The sequence below is a fragment of the Barbus barbus genome, assembly GCF_936440315.1.
Source record: "Barbus barbus genome assembly, chromosome: 18".
Classification (NCBI taxonomy): domain Eukaryota; kingdom Metazoa; phylum Chordata; class Actinopteri; order Cypriniformes; family Cyprinidae; genus Barbus; species Barbus barbus.
In genome coordinates, this window is record NC_136746.1 from 23,391,736 (window position 1) to 23,412,707 (window position 20,972).

A 20,972-nucleotide genomic window follows, 5' to 3' on the forward strand; every position below is an offset into this window, starting at 1 on the left:
TTTTTTTCTTTTAATTTCTTAAAGTAACGACCAGGCGGCCAGCGGCAGACCGGCAGGCTGATCATAGCCTATGTTTGATCAATTTAGCCTTCTCAAATCATCACGACTTGCCTAAAATAAAATCTATAGATATACTAAAACAGTTCAAGCATATAACAATGTTTAAACGTTAAACCTAGATAAATGTGCACTGCATCCTAGTTTGTGCGGAGAGTGGAAGTGAAAGTGCAGGACATGGAGGCACCAGCGCAATCAATTGCATTTTTTTCAATGGAAACAACTTACGCTGTAATTTTTGCTCATAAGAGTAATACATTATTCGGAACTGTAAAGGGTCTACTTTTATTTGAGTGCACTCACAATATCAACAAAACGTTTTATAAAATATATAAAATAATTTTATAAAATAAAGAAAACAATGATGTCTTAAACAGGAGCGCTTCACAAAAATGAACCGAAAGTCAGCGAATACATGCCTCACAGACATGATAAATATATCTATAGAAAGCTTTAAATGACTACTTAATGAAATAAATCAAATCGAAAACAAAAACTATTTCATTATAATCATAATCCATGAAGATGCACTTCTCTCTAAAGGCGCGTCTAATGAGGAGATGGCAAGTTAGGATCATCATCTTCATCTTTGTGACACTGAAACAGAAAACACTAGTTTATTAGTAAATAATTCAAATATCTCCGTACTATTTCCCCCCGATACATTCATGGTAATTACTTTTGCTGGGGCTTTGCAGCAAGCTTCAGCCTATTGTGTGCATTTGAACGCAGAACTCTGCTGCTGCGGGACTCTAAACACCGTCGAGTCGCTCTTGACAGTCGCGGCACGGACTCGTGTTGTTTTCACCAGCGCTACAATTTTTTTTCATCACTAATTGATGGATGTCTAAAATATAAAAATAAGGTGAAGCCTAAAACAGCCCCGAGGCCCGGCCCGCGTCTGAACTATGACTATGTTTGTGCGGAGAGTGGAAGGAATCACGGTAGAAATCTCGTTTCCCCCTCGGGAATCCCATCGTCGGGCCCTTAGAATCGTCCTAATACCCTCCCTTACGGCCCCCCGCACTATACTATCGTCTATCGGCACCCTAAATTGAGTTGTGATGATGCTTCGTTTCCTTGCCATAATGTATTCTCTTGAAAATTCTTTATAGTCAAATGTGTGTTGAATGTAAACTCCTATTAGGAATTCAACCATTCAATGTGAATTTATCTGAGAATATTCTTAATTAAGGAAATCTATTCAGTGATTGGTCCATGCGTATGTTGTCATCCAAAATCCCGTTTGTGGCACAGCAAAGTGTCGTGAATCATCTCTAAGACTGACACTTAGAGGCTTGATAAATATGGGCCCAGGTATATTCCTTTAAATATGAACAGCACGTATGGCAGTGCACATTGTGCCTGGTTAATGAATAAGACAGGTTTTTGACCTGAAATTCAGTACAAAAAGAGACAACAGTTCAGTGAATCCTCACCTGTATGTTTTCATAGAACAACTCTATTTCAAAAGGTCAAGGAAATTCTGATTTGAATATTATGACCTCTTTTAAGAGATGGTCTTGGTCTTGATGGTCTCTCAGTCTTGTTTTTTTCCCCCATTCAGTCTTGTTTTGACAACTCTCTTTCACACTAAGTCTTTTGCTAGTTGGCACAAAAGTAATGACTGATTTGTGCAGCTGGTGTATCTTGGAAGCTTTTCAAAATCTCTATGAAAAACAGACATAAACAGGCTGATGCACTCAAGATCGGGAGCTGGCTAAAGCGTTCGGATGTGAAGAGGCTGCGCTGTCTCTCAGACACTCAGAATCTGATCAAATCTTTCAGTGAATGTGTGACCCTGCATTTTACTTTCTGCTGAATCGCATGAAAAGAAACAAACCAAATGGGCCTGTGTGAATTGTGCTTCTGAACATCAAAGACCTTGCAGCAATCATTCAGCGCTCAATCGAAATACCCAGGCCTGACAAATCTGGGGCTATACTGCATCAATTTACAGACTTGAACAAATGTAAGTGTAATAGCTGGACAGAATTTCTCCCCATCATGTAATAATGAATAATATAATGTGTATATAACCTGTACCGAGGTCTCTCGTTAGGATCTCAATGCCAGTTGACTGGCTGCCACATGTCAGTTGTCCTGTTATTGGAAACTTTTTCAGGGGAACACTTCAGTATAGAGACCAATTCTCACAATTAACTAGGTGCTTATTAGCATGCCTACTATTAACATACTGTATTGGCTGTTTATTAGTGCTTATAAAACATATATTCTGCATGGGCATATTCTACATCCCTAATCCTCAACACCTAAATTTAACAATCACCTTACTAACTATTAATAAGTAGCAAATTAAGAGTTTATTGAGGCAAAAATTGTAGTTAATGGTTTGTTAATAACGAGAATCGGACCTTAAAATAAAGTGTAACCATAAATTAATCATGACTAGCAAATGAGCCTTTCTATACTTTCAACTTATGGATGAGCTATAAAAAGGCTACCTTTACATTAATGAACAGTTTCACCATATGTTTCCTGTTAATTAACTTTTTCCATGTCCCTTACACAATTGGTAGACATCTGATTCATTTTAACCTCTATGATCTCAAACAATTCGGATACTGGAGGAGAAATTCACTTACCTCAAAAGCACCACATGCTCATTTCCATCAGCAACCTGCTGTGCTATATTGATCTGCTGAACTCCCTCCTTTTGGTTGCACAAAAAGTCATACTGGAGTGTGAGGGAAAAATATGTATCAGTATTTTCCATCTAATTATTTCTCGTGCATATTCTTTGATTTGTAAAGGTAATGAGATAGCTTTGAAAAAAACAAAAAAACAAAACAAATACAAACACAAATGTATATGCATTTGCAGTATTACCCAAAGCGTTCCATTGGAAATGTAGAGTTTTATGAAGAAGATGCCTTTTTTGGCACTGAACGAATACAGCAGGGTTCCGTACATGGATTCAGTCAGGAATCTCACAGTGATACTGAACACACCATCGACTTCAATGCCTTCCAACTCCAAAAAGGATTTCCCAGAATATCTCCCAAATCTAATATCTGTAGGAGGGAAATGTAGGCAGTTAAACATAGTGCCACCATAGCTTCGATCAACTTGAATAGTATAAAGTCGACACTTGTGTGGATCTTACCTGGAACCAAAATTTGCATAGAATGTTTTATTTCATTATGGGGGTTAGTAAACAAAAACATGTTTTTCATAATACAGTTGAATTAAATATATATTTTAAACAGGATTATTTCATCCTGGGTATAAGAAAATGCAGCCTTATGCTACAGTGAAACCTAATGAGAATGAACATCACAGAACCTTTGTTATCATGTCATTTCGAGTAAAAAGTGGGCAACACAACTTTATTAATATTCAGCACTGTATTGTGAAGTAAGCAGCTGTATGAGAACATGAGTCAATAAGAATGAAAAATTTGAATGAATTCTGAATAATGAGTAAAATCTGAATATACTGGAAAAACAGGGACTATGAATTAATTCTCACATGGAAAAGAAATTTTATGACAGTTATTTATAATTATAGAATATTTAAAATTTTTTCTGTGCAAAGTAACATATTTCATTCTGCCATTATCCCTTTTTAATCAGCTTCAGTGGATTTAACTGAAACTGAAGAAAGCACACGAGTAACACATTATGAACACTAGAAACCACCAAAGAATTGATACTCTCCACATTAAATTCCCCACAATAAACCAATATTTCTAAATTAAGATTATATTGTTCTACCAATTGTGAATATTACAAGGTTACAAAGGATCACAGTGCTCTTAAAACTATGAATATATTAATGATAATTATGATAATGTTTAGCTCTGAGCTGAAAGAATAAGCATTACATATTATTCAACACGGATTTAAAGCTAACATAAAACATATTGCAATATTGCATATTTGTCAAAGTTGTATAGTATGTAATCCGTGAAAACACATTCTGGAATGTGCAAAATAATAAAAAGTAAAAAACACCATAACCATTAAAGAAACCAAAGGATGAACACACAAAAAGAAAACTAAAAAAAATTGAACCCACTAAATTGTAAAGTTTAACTGCACTGAAGTTAAGTCAAATTAACAGATTACTAACAAATTAACTGCATTGAATTTACATTCAACATCATTCTGAAACTTTTGTAAACAGAAATTAAGTATACATTATATGGATGATGTTATACCGATGAAAACATTTTTAGAGTCTACAAAACTTCAAACAATCTCAGAAAAAAGATTTTCCACATCTGATGAAAGAGTTGTTTGGGGGGAGGGAAATTGGCGCTATAAACTGCGCTTTCATTTGACTCACAGAAAAATCTGAAAGCCTGTAAAACAGGTGGCTGTAAGATCCCTGTCTTTCATTTTAAAGGTCTTTTTTGATAATTGCGCATGGTACAGTAGCTCCTTTCTTTGCAGGAGTGTGATCAAAGCCAAGAGTGACCCATTACCTGCCATGACTCAGTACATTTAAAAGGCACTTTTTAGATCATCTTTAATTGGGGGGGACTGAAGACTAACTCCAGAGGAAGTCTATTCCAATTAGTGGTAGGAAAGGGCCGTTCGTCTAATGTTTTCTGCAGTCAGTGGATTCTGTGAAGCCACTGATGTTCACCTCAAAATGTCCTTACCACTGTAGTGCATCTATCATGTTTAGACAAGGCAGAAAATCTCTCATATCATAATGAAATTTAAATGCATTATGTGTTTAACATTTCAAAGGATGCAAGCTAAAAAGCACAGGATCATGTCAGTTAACATTGATCATGTTTTGTATCCCAAGAGCTGATAATGCTATCAGCCAGCAAGTGCATGGTAAATTAGAACAGTTTGCTTGGAGAAGGTTTAAGAAGATCTCTCTGCTGCATAAACCTCTTTCTGTCAGTTTGAGGAACCTCAGCCCTGTACCATGAGGGGTTTTTAGCACAAATGAACAGTTACCCACAAGATACTTGCAGTAGCACATGGTTCGCCAAGAAAGACACATAAATTCCCTTCGCAAAAAGAGCGAGAGTGAGTGACTGTCTGAGAAAAATTATACCAGCTTATTACATGCCTCATTTTAAGCCATGATATCCTGCTCTCTGTCATCCGTATCAGCTGGCAATTATGGGACATTTTCAGAGACTTCCAACCCTCTTTGAGATCATTTAGGGTACTGATGCGGACAAACTTAAAAGACCGGCTCTGACTTGAGCAATTTGGCCTAAGCATTAGCGTTGGTCTGGAGTTAATGCCCTTCAATCTCAAACAGTTCCTATGAAAGGTCTCGCCTCGGGGTATTTTGCAATGAAACTCTCAATAATGTGGACCTGCCTGCGGTATTTCTCTCTCCCTGTGATTGACCCGTGCCAGGCTACAAAATAAAAGCGTGCGTTTTGCGATTGCTGTCACGATTAATGGACCTACAGCAGATGAAGCCTTTATCAATATTTGCTTGACTTTAAATCTTTTTAATGCAGAAATCTTTTGATCTGCCGCTGAAGGTCTCTGGGGCACTTTGGCGATTAAGTAGCTTGTAGAAAAATCCCCATGCGTCTGCTAAGTCCTGCACTCCATAATAGGACAAATATCTCAGAGTGAGGCCTGCGACCGAAAGAATGGAGACTTATCGGGAAACGAGAGGCTGTGATCTCCGATTAATGAGGATGAATGCAGAGCGACTACGGTTCGTCTACCTTCTCCCTCCCCTGGTGTTCCAGGCAGGTTTACCAGCGTTGATGATGGAAAATTACCCCTCTGAGACTGAGCCATTCATTAATTTGAGATGCTTGTTTGGACTGATATAAGGCTTTCACGCAGTCCGTGATTGCTGCCGGGAGGCAAACACTCACCTCATTAGCAGTAGACTCCAGATCCCTTTTTGAAATCTGCGTTTTAGCCACTAACTTCTCCATGTGCTTGACGCAGTCTGCTCTCACTGGTTTTTTAACATTCAAATCGTTCAAAACCGGTCAATAGGGGCAGGTGATTGCGAGCTCATTCGGCGATTATTATCGACAGAGGGAGCTATGACAGACACAATACAGGAAATCTCGAACGTGAAATTCTTATTGGATAAAATAAGTCCACAAACACTTTGAGGGTGTAGTTATTGCTCATGTTTGCAAAATGCTGACTTTGCTGGATCGCTGCCAGTTGTGCTGATAAACACTATTATGGGATGTATAAATATAGATATAGAAGAACAAGAGAGAGCGTGTGAAAAAGATCAGCAGTTTCCTTACGGCCATTCAAAAATACTGATGTTTAATGAATGAATGGTAAGCACTTCCATTAAAACTTTAGAAGCAGGGAAAGCACTCATGAAAAATAAACAAATGCAAGACTAACTTTGCACTTATGCGCCACTTTATAATTTAATCGGCTGTTTCTTTTACACTTCAATAACTTTAATTCGTATCCAAACATCATTAGACTTCTGCCACTGTACATTTTTGCACATAACTTGCCTGCAACACCTGTGCATAACAGATGATACCTCAAAATGTGTGCGATTTTCTATGCTTTTGTTTTTGCTTTTTGTTACCTGACAGACAATAAAACGGAATAAAAAGGACGTACTTAGACTTACACTGAAGACCAAAACATAACCAATAGTAAGAAACCATCTAGCAAGCTACCACCCAGAAACCCCACACTACCTGGAAAAAGGTACAAAACCTGTCAAAATGTACTTTTGAAAGGGTATAATTTAGGTACTATCATGCGCACTTTAGGTACGAATGTTCATACCTGGAGTGTACATACTAGTACCTAAGTGGTATATTTTTACTTTCACCTCTGTGATGGCTTTTCTACCTTTTTTTCTGAGTGAACCAATAAAACCCAGCGATAAAACAATCTATAAAATGGGCAAAACGAGTACTTACAAGCATATTTGAATGTATAAAAATCACTGATTATAATATGGCTTAATTTGATAAAAGGTCATGTGTAGAAGTGTTACTTCTAACTATTCTAAACTGATTTCTATAATTAAAATACTTAAACTCCTACAAAAAATAAAACTGAATTTCACAATGACAATCTTGATAAATCACGATTATAGGGATAATTTCTCTGTCATACACATATCTAACAATTATAAACATAATTGTTTTTTTTTTTGTGTGAATTCATATAATTCACACAAAAACATACAACAAAAACATGCGTGCAAAAAGTGCCCCAAAGAAATTAAGACAGACATTACATAAAACTGCGATTTATAGGCCTCATAATTCATGTTAATGAGATACAGATTGAGCAGATTGAAACCATGATGAATAATTCAATGCTAGTTATGCAAATAAATTAATGATCATTTTCCTTTATTGTCATCTGATTTATGCTCTGTCTGTGTTCCACGTTACTCATCGGCCCATACGTGCAGGAATTCACAGAACCTCGTGAGACTTCCTGACATCAACATGCGATGACAGATTATATAAAGCAGACAGATCTGAAGTTCATTTGATTTGGGAACGTGACTTAAAACAGCATTCCTCTCAAATGTCACATTTGCAGTGAGAAGTAAAAGTGTGCCAACTTTTTAAATGTTTATATATTTTTTTGCACTTTTTCAATATTATTTATACTAACGTATTGAGTTCTTTCAAGTTCTTTTTTTATCTTCCAAATATGATGGACACACAAATGAACACCAAATCGTTGCATGTGAAGTTACACGTCCAAACCAGCATGACCCACCTGCCACTGACTTATTTGAAGATATCAAAGAGGAACTCCTTTGTCTTTTGTTTCTAAAATATATTCCACACCGAGTACGCTGGGAACACAGAGGAGGAGGAAAGGACAGCAGAAAGAGAGAGCAGAGGTATCATGCAAGTTCCTGGCTAATCTATTTATAGCTGCACCAAGGGCAAAAGATGTTTTTAGAGAGCGACCTAGATAGACATATCGATGAGACTTTGTTGGTCTATTTGAAAGTTACAGTATATGTTTGTTGAATAATAATTTAAGGTTGTAAAGACAAATAATTTTTATTCAAATAAGTTATTATATTCTTAGACCAATGTTTGAAAGTGGTGGAATGAAATGTACAAAACTGCACAATAAAATTGCATCACGCTTTCAAGACTTTGTCTGCTTATTAGTTCCAGTCTAGTATCCTGCTCTCATTTTTACTATGACCAATATTTTGAATAATTGTAGGAGACCTCAACGTCCAGGATGAATACCAGGATTGTGCTTCATTTAGAACTGAATTGAGAATGCCTTTTAAATTCAAATTCAATTCCTGAGTTTAAATATAATTTGAAACGATGTAGGAATTGCATTTGGAATTGAATGCATACTGGTTACAATTCAAGTTAATATTGTCAAGCTATACTGTAAATATTTACTTGACAAATTCTTAGATTCTGAAGTTTTCCTAATTATTAACGGATTAAGAAGACATGTACAGATAAAAAAAACAAAAACAAAACAAAACACACAAACAAAAAAAACAAAAAACAAAAGCTAAACAAAATAACCAAATCAAATCAAAACAAAACAACCAAACCAAAACACACACAAAAAAACAAAACAACCAAACCAAAACACACACAAAAAAACAAAACAAAATAACCAAACCAAAAACCAAAACCAAAACACAACAAAAAAATCTAACATGGAAATTGCTAAATGTGCATTTCTTTTATCTAGAATTCAACTGCATCGTATCAAGTCTGATTCACTGTTCTGTGAAAACATTCCCAGTCAGCTGTCCATCAAAAAATGTGTGTGATCCAAAGACTAAATGGATTTCTGAGTCCAACTTGTGGTGATAGATCTATCCCGCCATGCATTTTTGAGTTAAGACTACAGCAGCTTCCTTGAGTTTTATCTTCCGTAAAAAATGGCCTCAATTCCACCCTGTCTGGACAATCGCAGAGCGATTACTCAGCCATAGTGTACCTCTCGGGCACTTGAAGACAATTCCCATGGATGCCCTGGCAAACCTTTAAAGCTGTCTGTAGCATTTGCCTTCTGCATTGTAAATTCATTGATTTCTGTAAAGTGCATGTTTGGAAAATTAATTGCACTGTTCCCCAAGGGCACTGACTTACACACACTTTGTCTTTCTCAGTAGGGGCTGAAGAAATTAGCGCTGATGGTATCTTAGAGCAAACATTCACGCCGTCATATCCAGACACATTTCTGCACCCTCAAGAGATCCAAATGCATTTTCTCTGTTTACTACATTTTTCATTCTGCGGAGAGGTTTAATTCCATTGTGTTGTGCCCCCCAGGACCACCATAAAGTCTAGCTTAAATGTCAAAATCAATCTCAACATATGCCAGAAACACATTTACCTTTATTTTGGCCCTGTAACTGGCCTATTGATTTTTTTGTGGTTCACTTTGTATAGTGGCAATCTTAGATACTGTTCTAGCAGCGTGGCTTTCAAAAGATCAACTGTACAACAGAAACTCGCCTGTAACTGAGAGAATGACATCTCATTCTCACTCTTTAACGCTGTGAAATGCTGTATTTATAAAAAAATACTTGGAGTGAACAGCAGTGAACACACACACACCGTGAACACACACCCAGAGCAGTGGGCAGCCATTTATGCTGCGGCGCCCGGGGAGCAGTTGGGGGTTCGGTGCCTTGCTCAAGGGCACCTCAGTCGTGGTATTGAGGGTGGAGAGAGCTCTGGACATTCACTCCCCCCACCTACAATTCCTGCCGGCCCAAGACTCGAACCCGCAACCTTTGGATTACGAGTCCAACTCTCTAACCATTAGGCCACAACTTCCCAGTCAGACTTCCCTAACTTGCTTAGACTTTGCTTCACCAAATTACCTTGAGTGATTTGACAAATTTAGCATCCAGAATCCATTTATTAGTCCATTGTCAGGAAATTGGTCTAGAATGGTTAAATTTCCTAAGTGATGTGGAAATTTAGTCATGTTCCACACTCACATTTTGGCTCTCTACAATTCATTCATTGCTACCAATGGGTGTTTTGTGTCATAGTCAATAAACATCATAAACCATAGCGCATAGTTCCTAATTAACTGTAATTTTTCCAGCAAAAACTAATTGAATTTGTTCAAACTATTGCTTCTTCAGAGAACATTAGTGGAACAAATGTGGAAAAAGCTCTTATTATCAGACATACCACAGATGGTGAGTGTTTATCTTACTAACCTTTAGGGGCTCCCAGCTCATTTTGGAACAGAGCAAAGCAAAATGTAGGTTATTTGGGAAATGTTTTCGGAATACACATTTCAAGGACTTTTTGTCTGGCATTATGTTGCCTGTGGTAATGTATCTGTATGTTATTGTAGTCACTGATACCATAGGGGAGATCAAAGGCAATTGAAAATTCACAAATAAGAGTGATGACAATAACTCAGCACAAGCTCAGTAGGGCTCTCTCTCTCTTTAACTGAGAAAAAGCAGCATGATAATCTTATTTTATGAGATATTTTCCAAGAACTGAGAAATAAAAATCAAAGTTCCAAATAACTAAACATCATTTCATTAAAGCATTAATTAAAGATGAGTATAATGTAGGTTCCACTTATAACCTTTATATTGCTTTCAAAAACAATATTTAGAGAAATGTCCATTCAACTGAAATTAAATCAATCGATTTAGTTACTATGATTCCTCCAAATATCTTCTTTTGTCTTACGCAGAAGAAAGTTGGCCATTCAGGTTTGGAACAAAATGAGGGTGAGTAAATGAAAGAATTTTCATTTTTGGGTGAACTAATTGTGTTTGTTGTACATACAATATACATTTCAATACACCATATTTTACTGAATGATTGATAACAGGTTCATAGATAATAATTATGATACATCTCTTAAGCAGCGTCAATAATCTCTTAGGTTTCCAAAGACAAGAAGATAATAAAGCTGACCAATCTAAACAAACCACACAGGCTTATTGATTGTTTTCAATTGTTCATGATGTCTTTCATTTACCCAGTCCTTTTGTCAATAATATTAAAAGCCAGTACCGTGGAAGTCATAACTCATATAAAATGCAAAAACATTTTGCTTCCTTGCAAAGAGGAATGCTCTTCATAAGGAATTGACTGTGATTCAAAGACATTTCAGACTCAAAACCAAAAATAAATTTATGTTACACTTAGGATTTTATAAGGCTGCTAAAAACATGCAAAGGTATCACAAAACTACAAAATATTGCATATGCAGTTTTAGTACCAACCTGATGGCAGCTCAGTGTTTTGCAAGTTCTCCACAGGTGCTAAAGTGGGTTGTAACTCTGGGTTGGGGTTGATGGTTCTCCACGGCACGACTGAGATGGGAGGAACAGAGGATGTGTCTGTCTTCACTGGGACACAGATGACATTGTTGATGCTGTCCTTACAGGAAAACCCAATAGGGCATGATTGGATCAAGCAGTCATTGTAATTATATTCACAGTTTTCCCCCTGAAACACAAAATAAAGACTTTTCTCACAACACAAATCTTTTCTCTAAGTGTTTTTGAAATGCCTGCTGGGATATGGTTTGATGCCACATTCAACCATATTGTCAGTACAATAATAAGGCAGTCAGGGTTTCTGAAAAAATTGCACTAGTATGTGGCATTATGGTGATGAAGTACAATGTTTGATGCAATATGCTGAAATAAGTGCAGTGTACACAACTAAAGGCTGGGGGCATTAGAATTCAAGCAAGGTGCTAAACTCACATTGGGACGAATATGAGTATAAATTACAGTAAGCCCAGCAGGAGCAACTATGCTTCAGCTGTACCGTCATCTATATATGTACTAGTGGCAATTACTTTGAGACTTCATGAGAAATGACAATATTTTTCGTATATGAAATTTTTGGAGATTTTGATGGAAATGTATCGTTAGTACATATCACACCCTGTGCATTTTTAGATTAGTATGGCATACATTGCGAACATTAAAACTGCTATAGTGTGTGCGCATGTATATATATATATATATATATATATATATATATATATATATATATATTGTGACGAGTCGGCTGCCTCCCCCCTGTCCATCATCACCACCCCGTCCCGTATTCGCCGCCCTTCACCAGGCTCCCGATGGGAGTGGGTGTGTGAGAGAGGAGGGGCGCTGAACACGCAGGGCTGGCGGCGTGTGATGAGGCGCACCTGACGTGAATGGAGCCTCATCACCGCCGCCGTTTAAACGCCGAGCGCGCCTCTCCTCGGGAGTCCGGTCTCTTCCCCGTGCATGCACGCTGGTGTCCTCGTGGGTCCAGGAAAGGGAGCGTAGAGGGAACTACCCGCCGCCGCCAGAGACGCGAGCGGCCGGACCCGCAGTCCGGCCGACACCGCAGCCGCGATACGGCCGTCGGGCGAGGATGCCGGGCCGTGGAATCCCGTCGAGCACCCGGGGATCAAGGAGTTGGACGAAGCCGCCGCAGAAGCCGCCGTCACCCGCGCCCCGGGACCTCCAGACGGGAGCGCGTGCGGCCGCTGGACTCCGCCCCTTACCTGGACCCTTCCCTCCTGAACACTGCCTTCCTTCACGAGCCCCGCAGCACAACGAGGACACCAGATCCCTGTTTATTTTGGACACTTTTCCCCCTTTGGACACTTTATTTTAATGTTTTGTTTAATAAAAACCTCTCCGAGGCTTGACGCCACGCCCACTGTGTCTGTCGTTGGCTCCTCCCGCCACAATATATATATATACACACTTAGGTCCATATATATTTGGACACTGACACGATTTTTAGAATTTCGGCTCTGTATGGCACCAGAACAGAATTAAAAATAAAACAAATCAAGATAAAACTGAAGTGCAGACTTTAAGCTTCAATTAAAGGGATTGAACAAAAATACAACATAAAATGCTTAGGAATCACAACCATTTTTATACACAGTCCCCCCATTTTCAGGGGCTCAAATGTAATTGGAAAAATTGAGAATACTTTGCAGGCAATGACTGTCTTAAGTCTGGAACTCATGGACATCACCAGAGACTGGGTTTCCTCCTTTGTGATGCTTTGCCAGGCCTTTACTGCAGCTGACTTCAGTTGTTGTTTGTGGGTCTTTCTGCCTTTAATTTTGTCTTCAGCAAGTGAAATGCATGCTCGATCTGGTTGTTGCCATTGCATAATATTCCACTTTTTTACCTTCAAAAACTCTTGGGTTGCTTTTGGTGTATGTTTTGGGTCATCGTCCATTTGTACTATGATGCGCTGTCCAATCAACTTTGCAAAGAAAGATTTTCCAGAAGTGGTCTGGCTTTTGGCAAAGTCTAATCAGGCTTTGTTTGCACCTTGTGGTGAACCCTTTGTATTTGCTCTCTATAGTCTTCCTTTGATTGTAGACTTTGACAGTGACACACCTACCTCCTGGAGAGTTTTCTTCTCTTGGCTGGATGTTGTGAAAGGGGTTTTCTTCACCATGGAGAGGATTCTCTGATCATTCACCACTGTTGTCCTCTGTGGACGTCCAGGCTCTTTTATGTTGCTGAGGTCACCGGTTCTTTTTTTTTTTCTCGCAATGTACCAAACTATTGATTTGGCCACTCCAAATGTTCCTACTATATCTCTAATTGATTGTTTTGTTTTTGAAGCCTAACAATTGTCCGTTTCACTTGTATGGAGAGATCCTTTGACCATATGATGTGAGTTCACAGCAACAGCCTCCAAATGTAAATGGCACACATAGAATCAACTCCAGACCGTTTACCTGCTTAATTGATGTAGAAATAACAAAAGAATAGTGTCTATGAAACAGCTTTTGAGTCAATTTATCCAATTATTTATGGTCCTTTAAAAATGGGGGGAGGTACATATTAAAGAGCTGTAATTCCTTAATCTTCCAATTTTAATGAGAATACCCTCAAATTAAAGATCAGAACGTACACACACATACACATACACATAGTTATATATATAATATATATTGTAATATTATACCTGCACTTCCATTTTAAGATCAGAGTAGTTGGATTAGCATTTATATAATATCTTATTGCTCATCTTTTTGTTTAGTGGTACTTCGACAAGCAACACTGCAGAAACGAAAATACAAAAATAGGTAAATAGCATGCACATTCTGCCATTGATAAGTGACATCTGTGCTTCCCCGCACTTGAAAAGCACCACTGGCATGTTGAATACTAAAGAACTCTGCTGCCTACCATCCTGAGGACGTCAAGGATATTTAAAGGCCATCGCAATATTGGAATGGAAACAAACGGATGGCGAATACTTGACAGGAGAAAGACAAACAGGATTGCGTCTCTCTCTCAAAATCACCTCAGGGGAAGATGAAGAGCTCAGGGAGGAGGAGGAAGGGGGGGAGAGGGGGACTCAGTGCGACTTACCACAAATCCGGGCCGACAGAAGCAGGTGTAGCCATGGCCAGGCTCATTCTGGATGCACATTCCCTGGTTGCATGGTTGCAGCAAGCACTCATTAATGTCATCTTCACAGTGAAAGCCTGTCCAACCTGCCAGGAACAAAAACCCAGAGTGCCACAGTGAGCCCACCCCGCAAGCAACAACCCCCACCTCTCCCTACCAGTCTCATACACTTTCTACACCATCTCAATTCCAGCTTTGTTTTCAAATTCTGAAAAGCATCCACACGAGCACACATATGGACTGAATACATTTTAATACTCTATGAGGCTTGTGTCTGTTTCAGTAGCCTCCAAGAGCAAATTACTCCCTGGAGGAACCTAAGTGATTTTTGCATGGGGGAATCAAGATGCATGAAGAAGAGAGTTTTCATAAACCTTCATCTCTCTTGTGTTCTTCAGATATAAGACTATCAGGAAGGTTAAAAAAAAAATAAAACACTGACAGAAGATACTGCCGAAACATTTAACGAAAGTTTTTTTTATTTTACTTTCTCTGCAATAACAAACACTAGATGAAAAATGTGCATCATGGTAATAAAGCAATTTTAATTAAACCATACTGTTAATAAAACTTTGAGTAGAATTTTGAAAAAAGAGGAAAATACACGATCATTAAAAAAAATCAGGGTCAACAAAAAATTCATTTTTTCCCCCTCCCAAATGAATCTCTTATACTCACTAAAATTTATTTGACCAAAAAAAAAAAAAATATATATATATATATATATATATATATATATATATATATATATATACACACACACACATATATATATATACATATATATATATATAATAATAAAATAAAAAGTAGTATTGTAAAAGTTAAATATTATTACAATTTACACTGCTTTTTATTTTAATATTTTAAAATGTAATTTATTTCTGTGATGGCAAAGCTGAATTTTCAGTATCATTACTCCAGTCACATAATCCTTTAAATATCATTCTAATATGTTGTTTTGGTGTTCAAGAAACAGTTCTTCTTATTATCAACGTTGAAAACAGTTGTGCTGCTTAATATTTTTGTGAAAACGGTGATACATATTTTCAGGATTCGATGATCAGAAATGATTTGAAATCTTAACAGTAAATATCACCTTAAATTGATCACAAAATTTACAATGTCATTAACCCTGTCTATAAAGCACAAACCAAATACAGTACATACAATATAAAGCATTTAAGAGGTAAACCTTCTTCTTTATACATTTTTATACTGTTTGCATTATATTATGCATTTTCTATAACATAAAAGCCTCACCTGGTCGACAGTGACATTGGTAGCCATTGATGAGGTCTTGGCAGATGGCCCCGTGAAAGCAGGGCTCAGAGCAGCATTCATTCATCTCTACCTCACAGAAATCTCCCACAAAACCTGGCAGGCAGCTGAATAAAAACATTCCTCTTTTAAACATGGCACAGAGAATCAGATGTTTTTATTCTCTAAAAAACATGTCTCTTTAAAAGGTTGAACAGAATGCTACGACTTTCTGAGCCACAGCCTTGAGCCCATCAAAAAAGGAAATATTCAAAAGGAAAAATATAATTAATGACAGACATATGGTCAGCTAAGCTTGTGAAAGCGCTGCCACACAGATGGTGAGCAAACTGAGAAGTGTCTCATTAACAGAGTTTGTTGGCATATAGCAAAATTTCTAAATATCTCCTGGAATTTTTTAAGAATGGTTCAATTATCTGCACCTTTAAAACTCAAGTTTTAAAGGTGCAGATAATTCAGAAAGGACAACTGTAGCTTAAACTTTTTTAAAAACGCTTCTGCATAAATTATAAATCTACTAACATGAAAAGGCATGTCAAAACAAACATAACATCTGTAAGAATATCAATAAATATCAGGTGAAGATGAATGATACTGACAAATATTCCTTCTAAAGTGTCCAGAGGCGTTCTGAAGAAACATATATATAAATAAATGCATGAAAACAAACATACCCCTGAATTTGTGAACAAAGATGTCACAATAAACTATGGAAAGCCAAAACTAAATTTTCTTGGTCTTCTGTATTATTGACCATATTTATCATTATTTAAAAATAACTAAATAAATAATAAATAAATAAATGTATAGGTGCATCTCAAAAAATGAATATTGTGAAAAGTTCATTTGTTTTGGTATTGGAATTTCAAAAAGTGAAACTTTCATATATTCTAGATTAATTACATATAAAGTAAAACATTTCAAAAGTTTTTTCATGAAAGTCAAAAACTCTAGATATCTCAAAATATTAGAATATTTCCTAAGATCAATATATATATATATATATATATATATATATATATATATATATATATATATATATATATATATATATATATATATATATATATATATATATATATATATATATATATAAAGAATTTGCAAAACAGTAAAGTTCAAGTTCTTTAAAATATGTTCATTTATGCACTCAGTACTTGGTCAGGGCTCCTTTAGCAGAACTGACATCATCAGTGAGGTGTGGCATGGAAGCGATCAGCCTGTGGTGCTGCTGAGGCACTATTGAGGCTTCAGCTCGTCTGAATTGTTGGATCCACTGTTTCTCATCTTTCTCTTGAAAATATCCCATAGATTCCATATGGGGTTCAGCACAGTCAAGCACAGTAATATCATGGTCAGTAAACCACTTGGAAGTGGTTTTGGCACTGTGGGCAGGTGCTAAAGTCCTGCTAGAAAATGAAATCAGCATCTCCATAAAGCTTGTCAGCAGATGGAAGTATAAAGTGCTCCAAAATCTCCTGGTAGACAGCTGACTTGACTTTGGACTTGATAAAACACAATTGACCAACATCAGCAGATGTCACGGCACCCCAAATCATCACTGACTTCGGAAACTTCACACTGGACTTCAAGCAACATGGATCCTGTGCCTCTCCAGTCATCCTCCAGACTCCAGACCTTGATTTCCAAATGAAATGCAAAATTTACTTTTATCTGATAAGAGGACTTTGGACCACTGAGCAACAGTCCAGAATATTTTCTCCTTAGCCCAGGTAAGATGCTTCTGACGTTGTTTCTGTTTCAGAAGTGGCTTGGTAGCCCTTTTCCTGAAGACGTCTGAGCGTGGTGACTCTTGATGCACTGACTCCAGCTTCAGTCCACTCCTTCTGAAGCTCTCCCAAGTGTTTGAATCGGCTTTGCTTGACAATATTCTCAAGCTTGCGGTCATCCCTGTTGCTTGTGCACCTTTTTTTCTTCCTTCCAGTCAACTTTGCATTTAATATGCTTTGATACAGCACCCATTTCAGTAATTACCCTCTGTGACTTACCCTCTTTGTGGAGGGTGTCAATGTTCGTCTTCTGGATCATTGCCAAGTCAGCAGTCTTCCCAATCATTGTGGTTTTAAAGAACAAGAGACACCCGGAATTTATACTGTAGAGATTGGTCATTTAATGAAACTCAAATGTAAATATTCTAATATTTTGAGACACTGATTTTTTTACTGTAAGCTTTAATCATCAAAATTAAAACAAAAAAACTTTTGAAATATTTTACTTTACATGTAATGAATCTAGAATATATGAAAGTTTCGCTTTTTTAAATGTTACAAATTTTTTTAATTTTTCACAATATTCTTATTTTTTGAGATGTAACTGCATATAACAATCAGCTTATGCCAAATGAGAGGCATTTTTTTTCTTTATGTGGCAGCTTTAATGGCTTTCCTATCAGCATATCAGCCCTCAATCTGTTCGGAATCTTTAACATTATGCAAAACGACGGAGGCTGATTTAAAATTGATAGAGCTCCAATTTTTTGGTCTTTAAAATGTGTGCTTTTGTCCATTACCAAATGAGACAGGCTTTAATAAAATCGGCCTGCGAGTCATCAGTCTGCAAGTGATTTCAAATGAGAGTAAACACAAAGTGGGACGGGGGCGTTTGTTTTCAATTTGAGACAATCAATCCAATGAGGCCTCATTTGGACAGACAATGCTTTCTCATTCCACAGCTATCTGTCTGTCCATGCATCTGTCCACCTGACACGATGAGAATTGCAAATAGCATTATCACCCGGGCTAATCAGAGACTCTGGACAGGGGGCTTATTCACATTAGAATATTGTCTTAGGAGGAAAAGATAATGAGATATGTTATGTGTTGGATGGGCCCTTTTATGCAGAATGTGCAATGCACCACAACACAATTTTAGCCCTTTAGTTCAGCGATAATGATGCCATAATCATCCACTCTGGCAGACCTTTAGAAAGAACCAAGAGAAACTGTGGAAATGTGTCTGGATCAGTGTATGGCAGTTGTAACTAATTACAAGATATATATTTTAATATAAAGTAAGTAAATGTTTGTTTAGCCTGATCTTTCTTCTTAGCGGTGTTTTGTTTGTGAACAAATGAGTGGTTTTGAATGAATTTAACTGAACAAATTATTTCCAGTCTGATTTTTTTTATAGTTGCTGAGGATTTCTAGCAGGTTTGATTAAGGTCAAGTCAAGTCACCTTTATTTATAAAGCATTTTATATAATACAGATTATTAAACAGGAAAAAAGTGTGTTAATAATGCAAGAGGACAATAACAAGCAGTCAATTTTTCAGTTAAAGTCAGTTCATTGTTGATTCAAAGTTGTCATCGTCTAGGCTCAGTTCAGTTCTCTCCAAATAGTGTCCGTGCAATCAAGCCAATGATATTGCCAGATATTTAGTGTCCCCAACTAAGCAAGCCAAAGGTGACGGTGGCAAGGAACCAAAACTCTATCGGTGCCAAAACTCCATTTAAGTCTTTTTAAGACCAAGTAAAGAAAACTAAAAAAGGAATAAATTGAAGGGAACACAATAAGTCAATATGTTCTCTTAATGTAAATGACTAGGGAGCACACAATGAATTGTGTTAACAAAACTTCAAAGTTTCATAAGTTTGAAAGTACATCTTGCAACCAATATCCGTTACTTTAATTCAATCAAAAAAACAAAACAAAACAAACAAACGAACAAAAAAGCTCCCTTTCACTAAAATAAGAAAAACTTTACTTTTGACCATACAACTTAAAAAACTTAATTTTCCCCTAGAAGACTTCATTTTACATTTGCACCTCAAGTAAATGTATTATGATTTAAGAATATTTAGATATTTGTATTGGAAAACAAAAATACTGAGGAAGCCATTCATTTTATGGAATGTATGCAATATTTAATGCCATGACTTTAATCCTTTCTGCACTGATTTGAGACTTTCAAGGCCTTAATTTACCATTTACGAAAAGCATCATTAAGCATAAGTAGATCAGAGAAACCATTACCACCAATAGTCTCTGCAATCAAATGCTTTTTCAATGCAGCCCTGGACAGGAAATGCTTTCCACAAGACCCAAGAAATTAGGATGACAACTAGAGCAAAATTGTTAAACATCATACAAAAAAAACATCAGAAGTTTCATCTAGAGTATTGTTTTTACCTGCATGTGAAGTTGGCTCCTGGTCCATCCACACATGTCCCTCCATTGAAACACAGGGAGAAATTAAGAGACGTCTGCAGACACACATTTTGGTCAATTTCACAGTTTTTTCCAGTGAAACCTTCTGTGCATATGCAGGCGTATTTGTCCTGAAGATCCACACATGAGCCTCCATTAAGACAAGGATGAGTCTCACACTCCTAACAAAAAAAAAATAAAAATAAAGAAATTGCAATTCACTTTGCAAAACAATATTATATTAATATCTAGGTCATGATCCCATAATATTTCTGATTATTTTTGCATAATGAATGCATGCACTGTATACTGTATGCCCCGTATATCACAATATATAGGGTAGGTGAACATTAAAACAATGTTTTTCTCCATCCTTAATGGATGTCAGTTTTAGTATCAAAATTATGCAAAATCCCATGTATATGATTTCTTTACACACAACCAATATTCCAAGGACTGGTAGCCAAATGTTTACTATAATTTTTTACTGAATCAATTTACTAGGGCACTAATTCAGTTTTTACTGCATGCGTACAGCTACATTTAATTACATTTCTGTGATTTAAAGATGTTCATATAAAAAAAGAAATATGGTACATTAGTGGAGTTGATACTGTGAGTATACAAACAGAATGTCAGATATCGTCCTATAGTCATTACGGGAGCAAACAGCAGCTAATGATTTATTCCAAACAAGTCTCTGAAGTCCTCCAAACAGCCAAGTGTTTTGTCTCAGGGGTACATTTAAGGCCGTGATAGGTATTAAATCAATTAGGAATAGAAGCATTTTAATCAGACACTTGTGTTTAGATGATCCTGTGGTTGTTAGTCAGAAGAATAATCCCCACCATCTAAAACATGCAGGAATATTTATAGTACATATGTATAATATTCTGCTGGAGAATCTGAGTTTTAAACTGGAGTATTCCTGTTGTTTGAACAGCATAATATAGACACTGCAATAACTTTACGCATAAAATACATACACCATCTATTCTCAAAAAGCAAACAAACTTGCCATAGCATTGATAGAACTGCATAATATAATAACATGATTACTCTGCGTTAAATTACAGTCTTCCGCCTTTCAGTTCTCGATTTCTATCTCTTCTCAGGAGATTGTGGTGCT

At 36.9% G+C, this 20,972-nt stretch overlaps 1 protein-coding gene across 1 annotated transcript in view; it reads right to left on the minus strand.

Moving 5' to 3' along the window:
* Window positions 1–20,972, minus strand: part of LOC306884685 (protein eyes shut homolog) — a 59,233-nt gene that overhangs the window by 32,615 nt on the left and 5,646 nt on the right. The window contains exons 4-9 of the mRNA XM_079440788.1: window positions 19,826–20,025; window positions 15,658–15,782; window positions 14,356–14,480; window positions 11,233–11,458; window positions 2,908–3,092; window positions 2,664–2,755 (exon numbers count right to left, since the gene is read on the minus strand). Of these exons, the coding sequence (XP_079296914.1) occupies window positions 2,664–2,755; window positions 2,908–3,092; window positions 11,233–11,458; window positions 14,356–14,480; window positions 15,658–15,782; window positions 19,826–20,025 (953 nt within the window). The remainder of the gene's footprint in view (window positions 1–2,663; window positions 2,756–2,907; window positions 3,093–11,232; window positions 11,459–14,355; window positions 14,481–15,657; window positions 15,783–19,825; window positions 20,026–20,972) is intronic.